General features: G+C 39.2%; 1 protein-coding gene across 9 annotated transcripts in view; it reads left to right on the forward strand.

Moving 5' to 3' along the window:
- The window catches only part of CTNND2 (catenin delta 2), a 676,745-nt gene that overhangs the window by 590,624 nt on the left and 66,816 nt on the right, over nt 1-19,305 (forward strand). For all 9 annotated transcript variants that reach the window (XM_086740367.1, XM_086740369.1, XM_086740370.1 and 6 more), the window contains one exon: nt 10,645-10,795. In XM_086740367.1, the coding sequence (XP_086596493.1) occupies nt 10,645-10,795 (151 nt within the window). The remainder of the gene's footprint in view (nt 1-10,644; nt 10,796-19,305) is intronic.

The raw sequence follows: 19,305 nt of genomic DNA on the forward strand, positions 1-19,305 counted from the left end.
CCTTTTTGGTTCCTCTGGTATAAAGCTGTCTAATCCTCTTTGGTGACTAAGAGGTAACACTTCTAACACAGGCAGTGCTTAGCCAATGCCGTTATGAAGGGAAAATGAGCAGCTAAAAGGAAGCCTGGATAATTTTTTTTTAAATAAAAAATGGTGCAGGGGTTTTAGATAAATGTCTGCCACTAGAATTAACAGATGGTATGTGTCTCAATCCCCTAGACTGCTTTCAAAAATTTCAAACACAGAAAGAAAGCAGCAGTACATATTTTTAAGGATTAATAGCTGAAAGCAGATGAAAGTTTTAATTATTTCAGGCAATATAGTTTCTCATTGATACATACACATAAAATCAACACATGCACGTAATAAATCTTAATCTGCAGGACATTGCTAGCACTGTTACAGTTGCAGGAATTCTATCTAAAGCCAAGTACTAACAAAAAAGAAGTGTAACATACATGTATTTGCATGTAATTTTTCTATTTCAAGATAAAACACTCTGGACCAAAGTCTTGCCATGTATTACCCATCGCAAAGTCCGCTTGTTTTTTTTTTTACAACCACTAATACAATGTTTGATCTGTACAATTATCATTAGAACTGAAACAATCTATAATGACTCAAAAAAGAAGCATGTTGGTGACAAATGCATTAGCAGATCCAAACATAAGTTTACCAGTAAAACAGGATACTGATCGGAAGTGCGAGGAAGGATTTTTTCAATGCAAAGATTTAACCTGGGATAGATCACATCTGTGTATCTTGACTTTGATGTATATTCCGGTTCTGAAGAAGAGATTAACATCTTGTATACAAAGCAGAACTCATTTTGGAAGAGGCTGTTTCAGGTGAGCATGGAAGTTCGTTCATCTCGCTCTTCTGCACCGTGTCATTAGATAGGGAAGACACTGGTACTGAAATCTAAAGAAAGCAAACCCGTTTCTTCCATGGCAATACATACATATCCTCACATATCTTTCCTTTTTAATCCATGTACTCACTCAAAGCATTTATGCAAAATATGAATGGCCCTTCTGGAACAATATATATGTCAAATATGTTAGCCTTTGGGGGAGAATTGACAAATTAAAGTTTTCCACATCGCTGCCAGGATACCACTTTGTTTAGAGTCTGACTACTGCTTTATGCGGTGGCCTGTGGTACTAGCAGTTGGTCACTGCATGACCCTCTCCTGATGGAGCTGATATCATGAGCCGTACACTATCTGAGTACGCATGCAACCTGACAGCCTCCGGGCTCAGGTTGTCAGTGCCATACGTGCAGGCACCTACCCCTTTCTGCAGAACTCAGCTGCTATCTTGGGCTGGGCAGATTTCTGTTTGAGGAGGCTCATTGCTTGCCAAAATATTTTCTCCCTTCAAGTCATAACCAGGGAAATTTCACTATATCCTAGACTTCCTACAGGCAGAAGGAGCAATGCATTAAAAGTATGACCACTGGTTTTGGTTTTAGTTGCTTTCATTGCCAGTCTGAGATGTATTTTTTTCCAAAAGTAGACTTTTTCCAATTTTACTTAATATGAACTTGTATTTTGAAGCTACTTAGTAATACAAAATTAAAATCTAGGCAAATACTCATCAAGCTTAGCTGGAGATTTCCTGAGCAAGTAAGGCTTGAGACAGGCCTTTGGGAGCAGTGGAGACTCTGCTTCCCGTTATGTATCTACTTCCATTGGGAGCTCTGTTAGTTTTCTTGGCCACTTAATTTGGGTTTTGTCAAGTTTGCACAAATGCACAAATAAAAATAGGTGTGCTGATTCACTCAGCTCTATTCTGAGGACATCTGCCTGCTTATTAAGAAATTTCTTTTGCTATCACACTTCAAACTTGAAGTCCTTTCTGCAGCCTCATATCATTATTTTAATACCTTGGATTAAAAAAATTACGAGGTGTAAAATTACAAGACTCATCCTGTAAAAGGAAATCTCTATAGATCTTTTTATAATTAGTCTGGCATCAATATTTTTCCTTAGATGGTGGAAATAAAAGTAGCAAGTTCTTTTTAGTTTTCACCTTGGTCAATAGGCTATTAATACATGAAATCTACTGAGCATGTAAAAAGTTATGTGCAAAATGTCCTAGAGTTAACAATGCCAAGAATCCAAGGTTATGTCCCTTCTGAACAAAATTTCTCTCTCAGGAAGAAAGGAGATACTGGGATATCTGTACAGTACTATGTCTATCTTGTATGTATCTGACAGCTAAATTTAGGCTGATGTCAGTTTATCTGCCAGAGACATTTCTACAATACCTGTTACTGTGAACGCATAGAATCACAGAAGGGCTGAGGTCAGAAGGGACCTCTGGAGGTCATCTGGTCCAGTGCTCTGCTCAAGAGGGCCACCCAGAGCCGGTTGCCCGGGACCATATGTAGATGGTTTTTTTAATGTCTCCAAGTATGGAGCCTCCACAACCTTTCTGGGCAAGCTGTGCTCAATCACCCTTACAGCAAAAAAAGCATTTCCTGATGTTCTGCAAATCTCCTGTGTTTCAGTTTGTTCCCATTGCCTCTGCAACAACAATTTTATATTTTCTATTACAAGTCATTAAAAACGCAGTGTTGTCACCGCATGTAGGGTTTCTTTAGTTTTGTCAAACCCTTAAAAATAGTTTCTTCATTCATGTGATCTTGTTTTGTTTTAAAATGCTCTCATAACTTATATAGGTAATACGTATCTTTTAAAAGCAGGAAACAAGATCTGCTGTGCTTCTGTTGGCAACGTAATGGCTTACATTAGAACAGGCAGCACACCTGCTCTGGGTCTTCGTTAGTCCATTCTGTGTGCCCAGTCTTCTGTCCCAGTTGCTTTTCAGGCTTTACAAACTTCCCTCATCTGCCTTAATGACAGGGTGGCCAGTTTCATTTTCCTGAGTGTCTGTTAGTTCTTTGGGCTCCTTAACATCAGGAACAAGTGCTGCTCTGTATAAGTCTTCCAACTGTGTGAGGCTATAGCATTCCTTGGCTAGTTCTTTCTACCTCCTTTCCTTTCACTTACATGTTTGATCATACTCAGCAGGGAATGATAAGACTCTCTGGTTAGACAACTGAATGTCCCTGCCTTTGATCCCCAAGAGGTACAATACCCATGTGAATGGGGTTTATGGGTCCTTGGCCTGATCTTATCGGCCTGAGCTAGATGAGATCTTGGTCTTTGTTCCTTAGACAAGTAACTACATTTATTTTCTTAATTCCATCCTAGAGAAATCTGAGTCTCAAGAGAGCAAGAGTTCCATTAAGTAAATTATTAGATAAGGAAACTGAAAACATAAAAGGGACTGATTCAGTCACAAGGTCAGTGCAGCAACTTCAAAGAGTAGTATGGAAAGAGTTTCAAGCTCCTTACCATCCAGACACTTGCAGATAATGGGTAATTATTGTCTAAAGCAGCAGCCATCTAGGTTATCAATCTTCCTCCTATCAGGCAAGGACATATTGTGAGTTCCTTGCCAGACTTTTCTGATAACTCTAGTTATTTACATATTAAGCCTTTGGAGCTTCATTGGGCTGTTCTGGGAGGAGGTCTTTCAGATTACATTGAAAAGGCTCACATTCATTTATTCCAAAATACCAATATCATGAATTCTTAGGTGATAGGATAGAGAAGACTGCTTATAACACATCACCTAATCAACAAAGGCAAACTTTTTAAATAACCAGTGCATTATTCTGTCAGGAATTCTTAGCTCAGTGGAATCCCACCTATAGATGAGATAGTGTCAATTAATACAGAGAAATGTATTGGCTCTAAAGGAAGGAAGACAAGATTCAAGGGACAGGACAGTGTTCAAGAAGCAAGACCTGCTGCTGCAAACACCCAGACATCATGGGGTGGCCTACCAGATGGGATCGCTTCTGAGAACAAAACACTGCAGTCAGGGAGCAAGAGCTCCCTGGAAAATGTTTGCACTCTGCAGAAACTGCAAAAAGATAACCAAGTTTGCAGAGCCTTGCTCTCTGGCAAGTTGTGTGACTTCACAGGAATCCCAGTGGAGTTATTTGAGTAAAGTAAATCTGTAATTTTCTAACCGGAATGTAAAAAAAAATTGTCTTTTTTTTTCCTGATGCATGTATTACATTGAGTATGATCAGACCAAGAGGAATAGTGATCTTCGATTACTTATTGATCTTTGATTATTCAACATGCAGTTCTCTTCCATGATCTATTGTTCCACTACTGTTAGTAGACAGCCCCTTTCTAAGCCTCTTCTTGCAAATTTTGAGTCTCTCTAATCTTCCTGGTTCTTTCAGTGATTTAGTTTGTTTTGTCATGCTTACTGTCCTGTTTTGGCTTTAATTTTGTAGTTTATGTCTCAGCAATTCCCCTTAGTATTCAATATCTCAATAGTACTTGAGTCACAGGGTTGAATGTACCAATACAATGCAAATTCTAGTCAAAACTGAAGTATATGATGGTGAAATATTCTGGAGGTACTCCAATAACACTGATGTCAGTGGTGGGAATGTGAATCCCTTCAAAATATCAAGTGTATACGATTGTTGATATTCCTTGCGGGTTTTTTTGTGGGTTTATTTTGGTGGGCGTTTTTCTTTTTCATTTTTTGATGGAAATGTCCTCATTTTTTATTTCAGTCTCCTGTCATGATGCTTCTTAAGAGAACAATAAAAAACATATGAAACATTAAAAGAAGTTAACTGGCTAAATGCTTTTCAATTTTTCTGGAAAAGCAAATTATCTGGATTAATTGCTCTTTTGTTGAGTTTCAGCCTAATGTAATCTTAATGCCTAGAGGTATTCAGCTCTGGAAAGGGTCCTTTATAAAAATAACTGTGACAAACTAAAAAAATAATTTTCCAGTTTACTGTATTTTTCTACTTAATTACCATGACAAAAAGAAAAAGGGAACTACTAATGAAAGTGGACGTAGAGATGTACTAGATACCTTCAAAGTGATATATAGTAGTTATGCCCCCTGAATTCATTTATCTGTAAAGAGTATTCATGAACAGATTGAGGCTCCTGTGCTTGTCTCTGATACTGTAGCTGCAATCTCATGCCAGAATAAATATTTTATTTTATGTTTTGGCTCCTTGTTTCCTATAAAGTGTTTGCTGTTCCCATAGGAGCCCTTTCTCTTTACAAACTGAACAGTTATTTGATCGTTGACACTGCCACTGATTTGTGGAGTAACAGGATGATTAGGTATATTGGCAGATTGCCTCGTTTACCTAGGCAACAAACCCTTTGTCTCTTTTCTTTTTTTATGATTTTTCATCTCTTCCCTTTTATACTTCAGTAAGCTCATATTAGCAATTGACCTGCAGTGTGGAAATTCAGGCGCGTTTCGCGATGGCTTTAGGCAAACAAAAGGATCATCAGTATACGCAAGAGCAAATCAATTTTTACATTCTCTGCGAGAATAAAATAGCCATTTTGAGGCATCTCAATTTGAGCGTTCCTGAAATCCACACAGCGTAGCATAATTGCTTGCAGAGACTTGTCCTAATTGGCAGCTTAAAGAAAGAGACACAGGCAGTTCTTTCCACTTTCCACATGGAAGGTTCTCTGGAGACTGTTGAAACAATGAATAGACATTTCTATCTTTCTGCCGAAGGTGCATAACTTGAAAACACAGATGAAATGATAGCAAATCACACACTGAGGAGTCTGTGAACTTTTCCCAAAGCGGATGGCATTCAGGAACGCACAAGGGAGAGGAGAGGTTTCGTACATACTTTTCTCTCTTTCTCCAGTTGTTTTATGTATGTGTGTGCATATGTGCATCTGCAAAACGTTATATCTGAATTTTTCCCCTATGAAAACTTTGGAGCTCTGTTTTTTGCTATTGTGATCATAGTAATTGGTTCATTACAGATGCTGAAGGCTTGTATGTCATTTATTCAGTAAGGAGGTTGACATTTTTCTTTCATACTGTGTTATTTTGCTGGTTCTCTTACAATGTCTTCTGCTCTCCCTAGGGTTAAAAAAATCCATTTCTTAATTTGTTTCTTTTAGACTTTTGTTTTGGAATGGATGATGAAAATACTACAATCCAAGAAGTTAGTTGTAAACCTGGGTTCCCAAAACAAATGCTTTTGTTTTCCCTTGGTAACTGACTAAAAAAAAATTCAAAGGAAAACTGTTTACTGAGGCTATAATATGGAGATTTTTTATAATATAGTGAATAATCTATAAAATCATTTCAGATTCTCTCTGGTATTCAATAAACAGATTTAAGATTTTTTTAAAAAACACCCCACTGATTCCCCATGTAATCCATATTGGAGGCACTACATCTATGATGTACTTTCACAACGAACAGCATCTTTCAATATACTGTCTACTAGCTTGACCTCTCATCTCAGCCAGACAGGTTCACTGCTTTCTCAAAATAGTCTCACTGCTACCATGAACTCTCACTCCAGCAGCCACTCTGTAAACACAGCAGACACAGCGGAGGCCTGCCCTGAGAGAGGTGTAGAAAATACAGTGGTTTTAAGTGCAAAGAGCTATTGCTTTGGGTACTCCCAGCTGCAGGTGAGAGTGTGTTTAGCTGGCAGGTAAATACATGTTTATTAAAAGAGGAAGCTTAGAAAGATTAATTTGGTGTTATCATAAAATCATAGAATCTTAAAGTTGGAAGAGACCTCCAAGATCAACAAGTCCAACCGTGAGCCTAACACCACCATGCCTACTAAACCAAGTCCTGAAATGCTGCGTCTGCACATTCTTTGAATACCTCCAGGGATGGTGACTCAAAAATATTATTCAGCAAATACTTTCAATTAAACTCACTGATCTTTAAGATGTGTTTTAGTTTTTTATCTGATGATCATTCTGTACACTGGTTCTAGAGGAGAAAGCATAGAATAGGAGTGGGAGTGCTGGTGGATGAGAAGCTCAACATGAGCAGGCAATGCGCCCTTGCGGCCCAGAAGGCCAACCACATCCTGGGCTGCATCAAGAGGAGCGTGGCCAGCAGGTCAAGGGAGGTGATTCTCCCCCTCTACTCTGCCCTGGTGAGACCCCACCTGGAATATTGTGTCCAGTTCTGGAGCCCCCAACATAAGAAGGACATGGACCAGTTGGAGAAGGTCCAGAGGAGGGCCATGAAGATGATAAGAGGGATGGAGCACCTTTCCTATGAGGACAGGCTGAGGGAGTTGGGGCTGTTCAGCCTGGAGAAGAGGAGGCTCCAGGGAGACCAGATAGCGGTCTTCCAGTACCTCAAGGGGGCCTACAAGAAAGGTGGGGAGAGGCTGTTCAGTAGGGCCTGTTGTGATAGGACAAGGGATAATGGTTTTAAAATAGAGGGAGGTAGATTTAGATTAGAAATTAGGAAAAAATTTTTTACAATGCGAGTTATAGAACACTGGAACAGGTTGCCCAGAGAGGTAGTGGATGTCCCATCCCTGAAAACACTCAAGGCCAGGCTGGATGAGGCTCTGAACAACCTGATCTGGTGGGGGATGTCCCTGCTTCTTGCAGTGGGGTTGGACTAGATGACCTTTGAAGGTCCCTTCCAATCCTAACCATTCTATGATTCTATGATTCTAAGATCAATCAAGAATCCTGCTACCACTTCTTCTCTCACTTAAGAGCTATTTGCTTTGCTGCAGAAAATGATGACACATGTATGTTTTAGACATATTAGGTTACTGTGTTCAGTGATGCTGAGAACCCGGTGTCCCATTTTCCTGACATGAAAGCTTATCATAACCATTATCACTTTTGTCTACAGCAAAGTCCAACCAGATGGCTTTTGTTATGCATAGTTACTACAGAGGAGAAATAATAAAATAATATTCTTTAAATAATGATTTATTTTCCTTACTCCCGTTTTCCCCTGAATGACATCACCTGGAATGAATTAGCACTCCACATATTGCAACAATGCAGGCCTTCCCTGTCTGTGCATCTCTGGTTGTTACCATAAAATATATTATTTCTTTTGCTGTTGAGGGTACATGTCTATAGTATAAACAGATGCTAGCTTTTCAAATAAGCACTTCAGCTGTGGTAGGTAGAAGCCACATGCAGAGGTTAAGCATGATCTGCTGACAGTGAGCATGCTTATCATTTTCTAATGCTTTATTTCGTGGAATTTGTTTTTCCTCTTTCTGTTTTATGGAGGAATACCATTGCAATGTAACTGTTCTTCAAGGTGTGATCTAACTGTTCTTTAAGGAAGGTTTATCAAAAGAAAAGGATCATCATGATCTGAAAATCCTAAGGCTTATCATCATAGTTTCTGAAATATTTCAAATATTTCAAAGGCTAAGGGCTTCCAGAACTTTGTCTCCACCTCTCGGATGTGATGGCAGGATAAGCATCCATGGCACAGCACTTAAAGGAGGGAGGAGCTCTGCTTCAATAAATTCCTTTCAGCTATCAGTATGAGGAGCATGAACATTGTCGTGGTTTTGTTTAGTGAGGGGGGGCCTAAGGTAGTAGCTTCTGTAGGAAACTGCGAGAAGTCGCTCCCCTTTGTTCAGTGGACTCGGCCGGGCCTAGGGCGGACCCACTGCTGGCCAAGGCCGAGCCGATTGGTAGCAGAATGTCCTGTGATAACGCCTCTGCGATAACGTATTTAAGAAGGAGAGAACAGAAAAAAAAGGAGAGGAGAGAAGATGTGAAGAAGCTGAGTGGGGGCAGAGGCGCAGAGGGGGAGGCGCAGGCCTCATGGGCCTTGCAGGCCTCACCCTCTGGCCTCTCGCCAGGTGGCCGACTGGGCCCGACTCGGTCCGGCCTGGCTGTAAGAAGTGGAGAGGAGATGAGAAGTGAATAAGATGTAAAAAAGATCCTGAGAGACATCTACCAGCCTGTTGTGAGGAACGGCTGCAGACATCAAGGTCAGTTCAGAAGTGAGGGGGAGGAGTAATGCGGCTCCTGGCCAAGATTCCCCTGCAGCCTGTGGTGACGACCATGGTGGAGCAGGTTGTCCCCCTGCAGCCCATGGAGGTCCACAGAGGAGCAGAGATCCACTTGGAGCCCGTGAAGGACCCCACACCGGGGAGGTGGATGCCTGAAGGCGGCTGTGGCCCGTGGAGGGCCCGCTGGGACAGCTGTTCGGAAGGGACTGAACTCCATGGAAGAGATGACCCATGCCGGAGCAGTTCCGCGAAGGACTGTGGCGTAGGGGTGGGACCCCACAACGGAGCAGGGGAGGAATGTGAGGAGTTCTTCCCCCAACCATGAAGCAGCGGCGTGAAACAACGTATGATGAACTCACCGCAACCCCCATTCCCTCTTCCCCCCTGTGCCGCTTAGGGAGGGGAAGGTAGTAGAGATAATGTTAAGCTTGGGAAGAGGGAGGGGTGAGGGGAGGTTATCTTGTTCTCTGTCTCATTATCCTGCTGTTTGTAGTAATAAAGAATAGTTTTCCCCAAGTCGAGTCTGTTTTGCCCGTGACGGTAACTTTAAGGATTTCTCCCTGTCCTTATCTCAAACCTCGAGCCGTTTTTCTTATATTTTCTCTCCCTGTTCTCTCGGAGTGTGGGGGGAGTGAGAGAGAGACTGCGTAGTCTGGTCCTGATCGGGGCTGAACTACGACAAACATGAACTTTATGGAAATTTCAGAGAAGAGTTCAGGATGAGGGAAGGAATATATGCCTAGTAGATGGCTTGTTTTGAAGCAGACTGTGCTGCCCATCCTGTAGGTGTCCAAACATCCAAATTTGGGAGTATGCATAGATTTTAAAACCACAAGGTCACAGTTTTGGCCTTGTTTACATTTTTTTGCCAATTTCTGGAGCTAACAGTGAAATGAAAAAGAGGATAGCATAGTTAATCTTTCATCCCTTGAGATACTGGGAACCCCAAGTTGTGCACTGTTGGATGGATCTCCTAATCACGGTGCACTGCACAGATCCCATCCATGGAGAAGTTCACTGACATGATAGTCTTTAGAGCTCTTAGAGGATTTTCATAGAAGTAAACAACTCTATTCATCATTTCTACTGTCAGACAAAAAGAATGTTCACATGAGAACATGGTGCTTCGCTTTGAGATAAAGACAAGGGCATGCCAGTAGTGTCATGACCACCTGCCAAGTGGGAGATGCTTACAGGATTCTGGGTTTATCATGCACCATGGCACAGCACAGATCAGCTCTCATGTGAATCTCTAACTCCTCACTATGCAATAGTCTTCCAGTTCGGACCACTACAGCTATCAAAACCAGATATGTAGTTGTCCTCATTTTTCCTTCTGAACAAGTTGAAAATCACAAGAGAAATTGTAACAGCATTTTTCATGTTTTTATGGTAATAACAAATACTTAGGCCTTTTGAACATGTTTTGTAAAACATATTCAATAATATAAAATTTGTTGGTTTAGCAGTGAACAAGCACCATTAGATGTTGCATAGGAAATACTGATGCAAAGCAAGTGGTCTGCAGACTTGAGCTGTAAAAATGTAACCAGATGTGCTAGGAGTAAAGTCAATTCCTCATTTAATTTCTCCGCCACAATAAAAAATTAGTGCAGATTGCCAAATCAAGTGGTTGCCTAGCATCATAAATGCAATTATTTCTCCTCTTTTGAGTTTGCATTCACATGCTTCTGTTATCCATTACTCTGTATCTGTTATAACCTCAGATGCCTTGCTTTCTGTAGTGGATTTCTCACTTTCTTCTTCACGCTCTCCCCTGTGTCTTTACAGTGGTCAGTGTATATCCGTGCTGCTGTCCGCAAAGAAAAAGGATTGCCAATCCTGGTGGAACTGCTTCGAATAGACAATGACCGGGTGGTATGTGCAGTTGCTACAGCTTTACGAAACATGGCCTTAGATGTCAGAAATAAGGAGTTAATAGGTATGTTCTTTCCAAACAATCTATATATTCTGTGGGTTTGGGTCTTTTTTTTCCAGCTTGCAGCAGAATGAGCACAAGGAAAACAATTGTTCTCACATTTCTAGCATAATTTGTTTAATTATTTCTCTAATGTGTCATATTCACATTTTATGTGACAGCTTAGTGCTATATTGCAAGGAATTGTTAAATTAATTAAACATCATGCAATGCTTTGTGATCTGTCATACTGTAATCTCTAGAAGAAAAGCAATGGCTTTGTTCTGCTTTAGCATTTCATTCTTAGGCTGGCAGTAGCACTTGCATCTTTCAGATCGAGGATCAAAGCAGAGCAGCCACTCCTGATTCTCAGATTATCTATTGCAAGTAATTTTGGGGTCATGAAGTGATAAATCATAAAGATTTTAAGATGTTTCCAGGAATTTACTGGGCAGATTAGTAGCTCCAGCAAGAGAACTGGGAGATGCTTGATCCACAAACACATATGCAGTTAAGGAAGAGGACAATAATTTAGATAAATCATTGTTGCCTCTGAATTCTGAAGGTGTGGTAAGCCGACATCTTGGGGTTTGGGTTTTTTTTTTTAATTTTGTTTAGGTATTTGATGAGTTTTTTAAGCTTAAATTCATCCAAACACTGTAGATTGTTGAACTTTTCTTTTAATATTCTCTCTTTGAAAAACAATCACTTCCTTGGTTTTGAACTATTTCAACAGTCATGACAAAATTATTTCTGCTTCTGTACATTAAAAGCATGTTTTTATTCATTTCTGCTAACTTCTTAATTTGTTATCATTACAGCATACTTCTCCTTTTAATTACAGAATTCCATAATTAGATACTTTGATCATAATGTTTTATTATTTGTATCCAGTGCTATCTCAGGGTTAGTGCTTCATTACAGCAGTGCTCTGCAAGTTGAGGTAGAGGTTGGTGAATAGTGTAAACCTGCTGTGATTGCCCAGGGATTGAATGCAAGACTGATGCTTTGCCTGCAAGACCAGCCTGGTTGTTCAGCTTTTGCTAGTGTTATAGGATTTTTTTATAAAATTGTAATGAAATTAGATTTGTTCTATGTATTGTGTTCAGCTTTCAGGAAGCAGGATACTGCATATGTGTTCTTAGTGGGTTTTTTTTTGTTTTTCTAGGAATTTTAAAGTAGAAATTATTCTTGAAGCAAGTGTACCAGGCCATCTAATCTGGACTAATAACAGACTTATTTTTTCCTCTCATGATCCCTCCTCCACATTTAGTCTACAGCATGCCACAGCCTCTATTATTTAACATCTTATTCCTTTATTTGGGGGACTTCCTCTACAGGGTTCACAAACAACATTCATACTGAGTTATCTTCTGTAATCTCTTATCTCTACTTATTGACGTGACAAAAAACTCTACAGTTGAATTTACAGAGTATAAACATGTTTTGTAATGCCATTAATTAGACTATACATGGTTGCCTTTTCTGTGCTCCAATTATTATTTTTTAATTTAAAGGTTTATTTCCTTCCCAAGTATGCAAATTTTGTTTAGTAAAGTAAGTCTATACATGTGAAATTGAGCTGTCTTAATACAATGTGCCATTCCAAATATTGCGTAAGTTATGGATAATAAGCTTACACAACCTCAACATTTTAACATTTTATTAAATTCTTGGAAAACATGTGATATAAACAAAGATGAATTTTTAAAAGATGGAAAAAAGTCTATTGAAAATAATTACCTAATTTTTTTAAAAAAGATATTTATGTAGCCAACTTGTAATGGCTGTGCAGTGCTGCTCAGATTTAAGTTATTTATGGGGTGATTCTGGGGAATTGTACTTCATAACTACAACACAAATTTGCTGCAGTTTAAAAAAGTCCAAAAATGCCAATATGACAGGGAAGTCATGACTATAATTCCTGAACCATTTCAGCTGTGATCTTTATATGTTCATTTCTTTGGCTTTCATCATTGAACTTCAAAGAAACATTAATAACGGTCATTATTTCTCTTGTTCCTGAATATTTTGTAGCAAATAGGGCATATCACAGAGCTGATTTTCAGAAATACTAAGCGCCTGGAGTTGTCAAGGATTTCAGCTCATGTTGTAGGAGGTCCATTTTTGTGAATATTATAGTTCCATGTGTTCTAAGATGCCTTAGCTGTTGTTATGGAAAGGAGGACTCAGAAGGAGCTTCTTGAGGTTCGTCACTCAAGCATCTTTCTGCTTAAGCAGAATCAACATTCTGTTTATCTTTACTCTTTGCAGTTTTTGGTTGTGCATCATATTCTTGTGGTGACAAACTACCTCACAAACTGGAATTTTCCCCTTAAGATAACCTTTTTTAAAGGTGCATTGTTATCCTGCATATATAGTAAAATTACATAAGTAGAATGGGGGTTTTTTTAAATGCATCTGTAAAGCTCTCTTTTCAGTAGTGCTGTGTTTCCAGTCCTGACTGGCAAATTGGTACTGAAATGTGCCAGAGAATGAAATATTTCTTTCTGCTACTGCCAAGCAGCCCATAAATCAGTGTTGAGGCGTCTGGCAAGTAGTTCAGAAAGTTTGCTAAAATCCAAACTCACTTATACTAAACTACAAAACAAAGAAAGACACCCTTTTTTTTTAAATGACCAGAGGTTTCTTTCTAGACCTCATTGAATTTACCAATCTGTTTTGATTTTCACACAGATCTATCAAGTGTGTTGTTACATTTCTGAAGGTTGGTGTCAGGCTTCTCTTGCATTTTATCTGAGCCATCCACATAACAGCATTTTCTTTATTTACAGTGAGGTCTTCTCCCTGGGTTTCATTCCAGGCGTGTTCCATGTCCTTAGTATTGTGCCATATGTCTCCAGGCCAAGACAGTGGGCATATTCATCTTGCTCATTCCCAAAATTAAACTGCACTCAAAGACATGGTAAATTTGGCCTAGTTGGTACTGGCACTAGGTAATCCAGCACCTGTTTTTTTCTCCTTGGGCATACTGCCCAGGTGCATTCCTGATCACATTTATTTTCCACTTGCCTTTTGGAACCCTCATCTGCATGAAGTAGTACCCTTCTATGTTACTTACCAAGAGTGCACCCCATGGGAAGAGTTGTCAGCCTTTTCTCTCTCCCAGCAGTGCCACAGCTGAGGGAAGTGGTGCTTTGGGTCTTGAGAAGACCCAGTACTGATACTGCCTGTTTTGTTCTTCTTTGGTTTCAGCAGTCTAGGCTGCACAAGGTCTGTGTGTCCCTTTGGTACCTCAGTATCTTCCTCTTTTATCATGTCATCTGTAAGCTTTTTGGAAGGCTTTTTTTCCTTCCTTGAAGCAGGTTTTGTCTCTGCTAAGCTTCTACACGGGGCTGTTAGCTTCACCCCCCAGCCCCACTAGATGCCTCTGAGTTGACCAAAAATCACTTTTTTTTTTGCTTTTGATCATTCACTTGGAAAGAAAAAATGTACTTTTGTCCCACAGGTCCTGCAAGGGCTTTGTTGATGATGTCTGTGCAGTTATGTCATCCCTATGTTCCTTCCTTCTTCCTTTATCTTCCCCTCTCTCAAAAAAAAAAAAAAAAAAGAAAAAAAAGAGGGGAGAGGGAAGTAGAATAACAAACCCACACTTCTGCATTCCTCAGCACTATATAGGTGCCTTAATTTGAGAATATGGCATTATTCTCCTTCCTCCAGCAGTCTGGTTTTTGACGTGAGGATTACCTGCAGGCCTGCTGCTTCGCGCCAGAGCTGTCACACTGCCTTCCCTACGGTTGAGCGCACCTCCAGACTTTTGTTCTCTAAAGCTGTGCTTTGTTGGAAGGACAGCAAGAAACCACTAACTTAGAATAAGGGTTTTTTCTTTAAACAGGGGAAACTTGGAGCAGCTGGGTAGAGCAGAAAGGCTTAAAAATAAATCAGTCTCCAGTAAACAGGATCTTTGCAGGATAAATTATTTTCTTGCAGTCGACTCCAGTAACCTTCAGTGGCTTTCTGATGCAAACACCTTCCACACAGTCCTGTGGGCTTCTAGGAAACTTTTTGTTGATCATCTGACCCTGCACTGTAGACCTTTGTCCTACTTTAGACAAACTCTCTTTCCCTCCCAGTCAGAAATTTTTAAAGGATTAATCTCTATCCCCAAATGTCTGTTCAGGGAGTTTCTAGGGAGTTTCTAGGGAGTTTGATGGTATCAATTGAAGTGTTGTGGTACTTAAGACATATTTTTTTTTGTGTGGCTATCACTGTAAAAGCATGGTTCAGATAAGTGAAGTTAGTGGTACAATTTCTGCCACCTTCACAAGGTTTTGAAGCAAGACCTGAAACAGGGCCTGTAGGAGAACTAATTTTTTAATAACTGTTGGGGGCTACAAGCTGTCAGTACTGAGTTATTTTCAGTTCACTACTCATCTGTTGTTAATGCAATTTTAAGATATGCACTGAATTCAAGGATAGCAGATCAATTAGATTGTTTCCTGATTTGTGTTGGAACCTGCTTAATCTTGCTGAGTGTCTAAAAGTTCAGTGTCAAATATAGGATACCTGTATTAGACTCTCTTATAGTTGACTGAGAGAGAGAGACTCCCAGAGAGAGATGTATTTTATCTAACGTGATAAAGTGGATCTCACCCTGTATTACTGTCTCACTGTTGAGTGATGAACAAATTCTAGAGAATGCATAAATTGCCACGGAGCCTAGGCCTTGCCATCTCCTGAGCAATGTGGATCTGTTTGAGTGCCTAAAGCAATTGGTGTTTACTTCAAAGTTTTATTGCTAAACCTGAGAAAGTTTGATTGAAATATTTATGAGGAGTTCACAACTCTAATGGATTGTTAGATGCGCAGAATAATTCAGGTTGGAAGGAACCTCAGGAGGTCATCTTGCCCAGCCTTGCACTCAAAGCAGGGTCAAGTATGTTATTTCAAAGTGTGATATTGGTTCACATTTGGAAAGGTTTCCTTTCAGCTGTTAGGCTGCAAACACGTCAGAAACAAGTATTTGCATTCTCACAGTAGAATGTGACTCTTCTAGAGCATAAATAACTACATGAGGTTCTCCTGTCTTAGAAGATGGCCACATTTTAAGAGTGTAACTTTGTTTCAATATTAGTAATAAATCCAAGTGAAAAGAGTGTTCACTTTTGTAGTTACAAGAACAGCAGTTATAAGAAATTCTAAGTCCTAGTAATGTACATTGATAGAGAATATGGGGATGGGTTGGGAGATGATTAAATCAAATATGCAGTTTTCATCCCACTTAGAATGTCTACATGCAGTTTTCTCTCCTTTTTGAATGTGAGCACTTCCAAAATTTTCACATATACATCTGCAAAGATCTGAGAGATGCTGATTTTTGAAATTGAATTTTTAATTGACTTATAAAGTAGCTTAGTCACTGAAATGTTAAATTGACATAAATTCGCAATGCACAAGATGCCAGAAAGCATTAATCAGGAATCATAGACATTTGTTCAGAAGAAAGTGAAGGCAGAATACATGCTGCAAGTTGTTTAATTTGTGTCAGTTTTTATTTCACTTCATTTGTTCTGTTTAATAGTTGAGCTGTGCAAAACCTATATTACAATAAACAGATACCTGAATAAGAAGAGGCTGTCATCAGGATGTTGATTTGGGAAATGGAAAATATGGTCATGCACTAATAGCTGGTGCTCCTTACTTTATATCAGTGAAGAGAAAGATGTTATTTAAGGTGGTCAATACATAATTAAGCTTTGATTTTTTATAACACCTGTATGGCAAAGTCCAGACTCTCTGGTTTCTAGTGCTATATACATAAGTTAGCTGAGAATTTAAACTGATAAAAATTTAAATATTAAATATTTTTTCCATTACAGTGTAAAAGCCTTATGTCAAGGAGACTTTGACTTTTCATGTGTCTTCAACCACTTGTGCACTACCTTTTGCTCCAGCTTATCTCAAATATATGTCTGACAAGCAGACCTGATAGTTATAGAGGTTAGGAAAGGTTTGCTTCCTCAGTCATTTCTTATTAAATAACATTCTCAAGTGAAGGGATTTAGTGTGGAAAACAGGGTTGGCAAAATAGAATTCTCATTTTTAGTATCCAAATCAAGATCAAGCATTTTCAAGACTTGATTAAGTCTTTTACATCTGAACTTCCCTATTGCCTAAGTGTGGCTGTCTGGATGTGAAGGGATTTTTCTCTACTGTGAACCATCTAAAAAACCTGGTGTTTCAACTGGGTAGGCTTCTGCTGTGGACAGGAGAGAAAAAAACGGCATCTGTAGATGTTCATCCCACTTACCTCTGCCACCTAAAGTCCTGGATCTTATGGTGGAATGGGTGTGTGAGAACCTAGAGAAGTAACCAGAAACTCAATGGGAAACTTTTGAGTGACTGAATATAAGCAAATAGCATCCCATCAGAAGTTGTTCTGATAATGCAGAGCAAGTACTGTCCTGCTCCCCTTCAGTTAGCTCAATAGACTTTGCAGGGGCAGTTAGTGAAAAAGCACTACATCTTTTCATTGTCACCCAAAACAGTAGAAATAACTGTATATAGGCTCAGATCTGGGGTAACAAAGAATACCACTTTTACAGATCTGTTTTTCAGTGTAATGCTAAGTCGAAGAATCACACAACTTTTAATCTCCATGAAATAAGACCAAGATGCCTCAAAATACTAACTACAACCCAGCCCCAGGTCAGCTATTCCTTGTAGCAGAATAATCAGTGGGGAAAGGCTGGGAAAGTGCCTGTGTTTCTATTTCAAATGCCAGAGTCTCAAGAGAATCATTTCCAGTATTGCATCGTGACAGCTTATCTAGATGACAGTGGTAATTTTAAATGATGCCATGTAATCTTTAAAGGTTTTTAAACCTTAAAGCCTTTATTATAGGTTTTATAAGTTTGTATTCATGTTCACTATTACTTAAAATTAAATTCTGAGTGCAAGTCATAAAAGTTGCAAAACTTGTGGAGGTGGCCCAGGAATGCCTAGATTCAGCGTGACTGCCAAAAACACCACCACCAAAAACAGCAAGCAGCCAACAGATGTGCCTTTTCACTTCAGCAATGTGCATTTCACACGTAAGAAAGTGCCCCAACCGGCACCTTATGTTTTGTTTGAGATAAACAATTTCTGTTTGGTTCTGTTCTTCTGCACAAGGTAGAAAGCAATTAAACTATAACTGTATCCACTTCTCTCACTCAGGAGATTGACATTTCAAATGATTCAATATTAATTTTCACCTCTGTTTCTCAGTGTGCTCATGCTGAGAAGTGCTACTTATCTTTTGAAAATTCAGAGTTCTGATCTAAAAAGTACATGTAATTCAGTCACATATTCCATAAAACGTAGAAAGGTAGAAATGCAAATATGACAAACTGACAAAGCAATTTTTAAAGTACTTTTAAATCCATGAGGAATTACCCTAAATCTGCAAAGTAGTTTTGAAAATCCAAGTTTTATGACAGCCTTACGTTAACAGATAAGCATATCAAAACAGATGTTTCCAACCTGTTCTGTACCAGCCTCAATTCATGGAACAGTGAGCTAGTTTTATTCTATGTAAGATGAAAAATGACCTTTTCTCCTGAAATCCTTATCAACATAAGCAATTTTCAGATGATAGAAATTACATATATGAAATTTTTCTCTAAAAGCACTTTTCTTTGATGAAACTAAAACTTCTGTTAATGACACATATCCGTGAAAGAGAGCAGAAGATGTCAGGTGAATTAGCATTTGATAGATGGAAGTAACATCCTTTTCTTCGCACATGTGAATACCCCTGGGAATAGGGCTGGGGAACTTTAGTTGCAAAGAGTGTTGGATGTGGAGCTGAGAAATGGAAAAAAAATTAAAAAAAAAAAAAAGATTAATTTGTGTCAATTAAATTTAAGCTGTCTATAGATTGCTTCCAGTCATATTAATAGTAATTTTCTCTGTGCATCTACATCGTTGCAATCTCTAAGTTAGTGCAGTTGTTCTTGCAAAATCTCATACAGCCCTAGTTCCAGAGTTAAATGTTGACAGGTGAAGTGGTGCTACACGATGTCCCTCTCCCCACACGTGGCTTTTGAGACATACTCAAGACTACCATTTCAATGTCTCCAAATTTGTCTTCTGCTTATTTCAGAGTCATGGTTGCTTTAAAAAGAAGCATGTTAAGGACAAAAGCTGAAGACCCTTCACAAAGGTGATACTGGTAGAAAATTCAGGTTGCAGGGACCTAAAAGATTTCTATGCCCCTGCACAGAAGGACTGTGCTGACATGATGTAAGCTAACAGAAAAGTGAAATACCTGTGCATATGCAACACGGATGGTTCTCATGCATTAAATAAGCATTTGTATCATAAAATGTCTCATTTTCCTAGGATAAAAGAAAACATGACAAAGGTAAAAGATATCAGAGAGTCAGTGTTTAAAGAATGCAAGATTAGGAAACAGGACAGATGTCTGGATTTTTACAACTGACATTCTAATTAAATCTCAATGCAGTGAAATTGAATTTAGTTTTTCTTTCCATTCCTGACCATTAGGTGGTTACACAACATTGCGGGTT

Source organism: Chlamydotis macqueenii, chromosome 2, assembly GCF_036417535.1.
Source record: "Chlamydotis macqueenii isolate bChlMac1 chromosome 2, bChlMac1.mat, whole genome shotgun sequence".
NCBI classification, from domain to species: domain Eukaryota; kingdom Metazoa; phylum Chordata; class Aves; order Otidiformes; family Otididae; genus Chlamydotis; species Chlamydotis macqueenii.